The sequence below is a fragment of the Priapulus caudatus genome, unplaced genomic scaffold (genome assembly GCF_000485595.1).
Source record: "Priapulus caudatus unplaced genomic scaffold, Priapulus_caudatus-5.0.1 Scaffold129, whole genome shotgun sequence".
Classification (NCBI taxonomy): Eukaryota; Metazoa; Priapulida; class Priapulimorpha; order Priapulimorphida; family Priapulidae; genus Priapulus; species Priapulus caudatus.
In genome coordinates, this window is record NW_014577190.1 from 131,687 (window position 1) to 133,608 (window position 1,922).

The 1,922-nt window shown below is 39.6% G+C and overlaps 1 protein-coding gene across 1 annotated transcript in view; it reads left to right on the forward strand.

Moving 5' to 3' along the window:
- The window catches only part of LOC106805832 (zinc metalloproteinase dpy-31-like), an 11,665-nt gene extending 10,002 nt beyond the window's left edge, over positions 1-1,663 (forward strand). The window contains exons 10-13 of the mRNA XM_014807588.1: positions 30-136; positions 436-581; positions 922-1,037; positions 1,530-1,663. Of these exons, the coding sequence (XP_014663074.1) occupies positions 30-136; positions 436-581; positions 922-1,037; positions 1,530-1,663 (503 nt within the window). The remainder of the gene's footprint in view (positions 1-29; positions 137-435; positions 582-921; positions 1,038-1,529) is intronic.
- Positions 1,664-1,922: the final 259 nt, after the last annotated feature.

The window sequence follows — 1,922 nt, forward strand, 5'->3', positions numbered from 1 at the left end:
CTTTATGCTACACTAATACTTTGTTTTAGCGACAGAAGGCGGAATTTTGAACGTAGAATGCAGCAGTAGTGTCCAAACTTTCTCGGCTTCGATATCAGCTGCTACTCACAAACAAGAAGCATATTGGCTGCTACAGGTACATATACGAGTGACGCAGTCAGTACTCTTGTTATGTTACGAGTATCTTGTTCATTTGCAGTAATCTAGTAAATTACCGTTATAGAGGTTGCCGTGAATCGCTCTATATACTGCGATATATAACTTCATTCACATGCTCCTAATAAAGCAACAACTTTTATTCACGAACTTTTTTCAACTTTTATTCATTTATCTGCACGAAAATTTCGTTTAGAGAGCATGTGTAATAACACGCGTATTTGATCATTTATTGATACGTATCGTGTAATTTTTGCTTGGGTGGTGTTTGTCCCGTAGGCACCGCTATCAGCAACCATCAGTTTTCAGTTCACTTCGATTTCGTCTGTCTGCTATAGTTTGGACGGTTTGACGTGTGAAGGAAGACTCGGGTGCCCAGATTGGCTTGAGGTCAAGTACTTGGATTTAGCAGGCCCAGGGCCCTGGTAAGCATGTAGTATAGGTCTAGTGGAATACATGTAAATACATCAATGATGTCACCAGTCATACGAGCTATCACTAGGAATAAGAACGGGAGTTATATGATACGCTTGGGGCATTTTCCCATCATTGATGACCGTATATATATATGTCGTCAAGGGAATCTATAAGACGACATTTATGATCTCTAAATTTGTCTTTAGTGTAATATAGGATGTATACAGAATGCATCACGTAGAAGATGCAGTTATTGTAGACGATAAGGATAAATCGCAGTTATATTAGGAGAACTAGCTATTATTGCCATAGTAATATACCATGATTGATCTGGGTTGATATCGTTAGGTTTTGCGCTTCAAACACATATGGATATCCGTTCCTAACATCGGCAACAAATGAGATGGTACTGATAGCCCGACTTGTAAATAATTTCGGTTTCTCATTCACGTTGAATTACATGGGTATGTATTTAATAATTATCTTAAATGCATGTTCTTTGGCTGCAATATTTTCATAAACAATGCCAGTGTTTACAACCCGGTTTAACATTGTCCGGATCGCACATTGACAATCATACGGCAAATACCATCACAATTAATATCCTACAAGCAACGTATGTGGAAACGCAAACTATAACCGTAAAAGCTGATCGCATTGATTCCGATTCTTTATTCTTTATTTAGCACGTAATTTATATTAGTTGCAATACAGCAGGTGTATGATAGGTATGACGTGAGAGTATAAATAACAAAGAATAGTGCACTTACTAACAAGTGAGTGCTGTGCGGTTCAAAGTGGCACTAGGCTTAATTTCGAGTCGACCCCCCCAAAAATTGGGATATATTGAATAAAGTAAAGGCTTATATGAGCCTTCTGGGCTTTCGTATGCAACTGTATTGTATTCAGAAATCTCTTTGAGTTCAATCACGGACGACATAATTTCGCCATTTTAGCAACATGCCCGCCGTGTGAATGCATAAATTGGGGACCATACGGTTCTTGCGACGTCGCTAACTCTGTGGACAACTGCGGATGTACGATGCAAACACGATCATGTGTGGACATGACAGGATACTGCCCTCTGTAAATATTAATATTAATATGGATCTATTGATTTTAGAATTTGATTTATATGCTCCATTCATTTATCTCTCCGTTCATGCATACAGGCATCCACCCATCTATCAACCCATCCATCCATCGTTCCATACATTCACCCAGCCATCCATCGTTCCATACATCCACCCAGCCATCCATCCATCCATCCATCCATCCATCCATCCATCCATCCATCCATCCATCCATCCATCCATCCATCCATCCATCCATCCATCCATCCATCCATC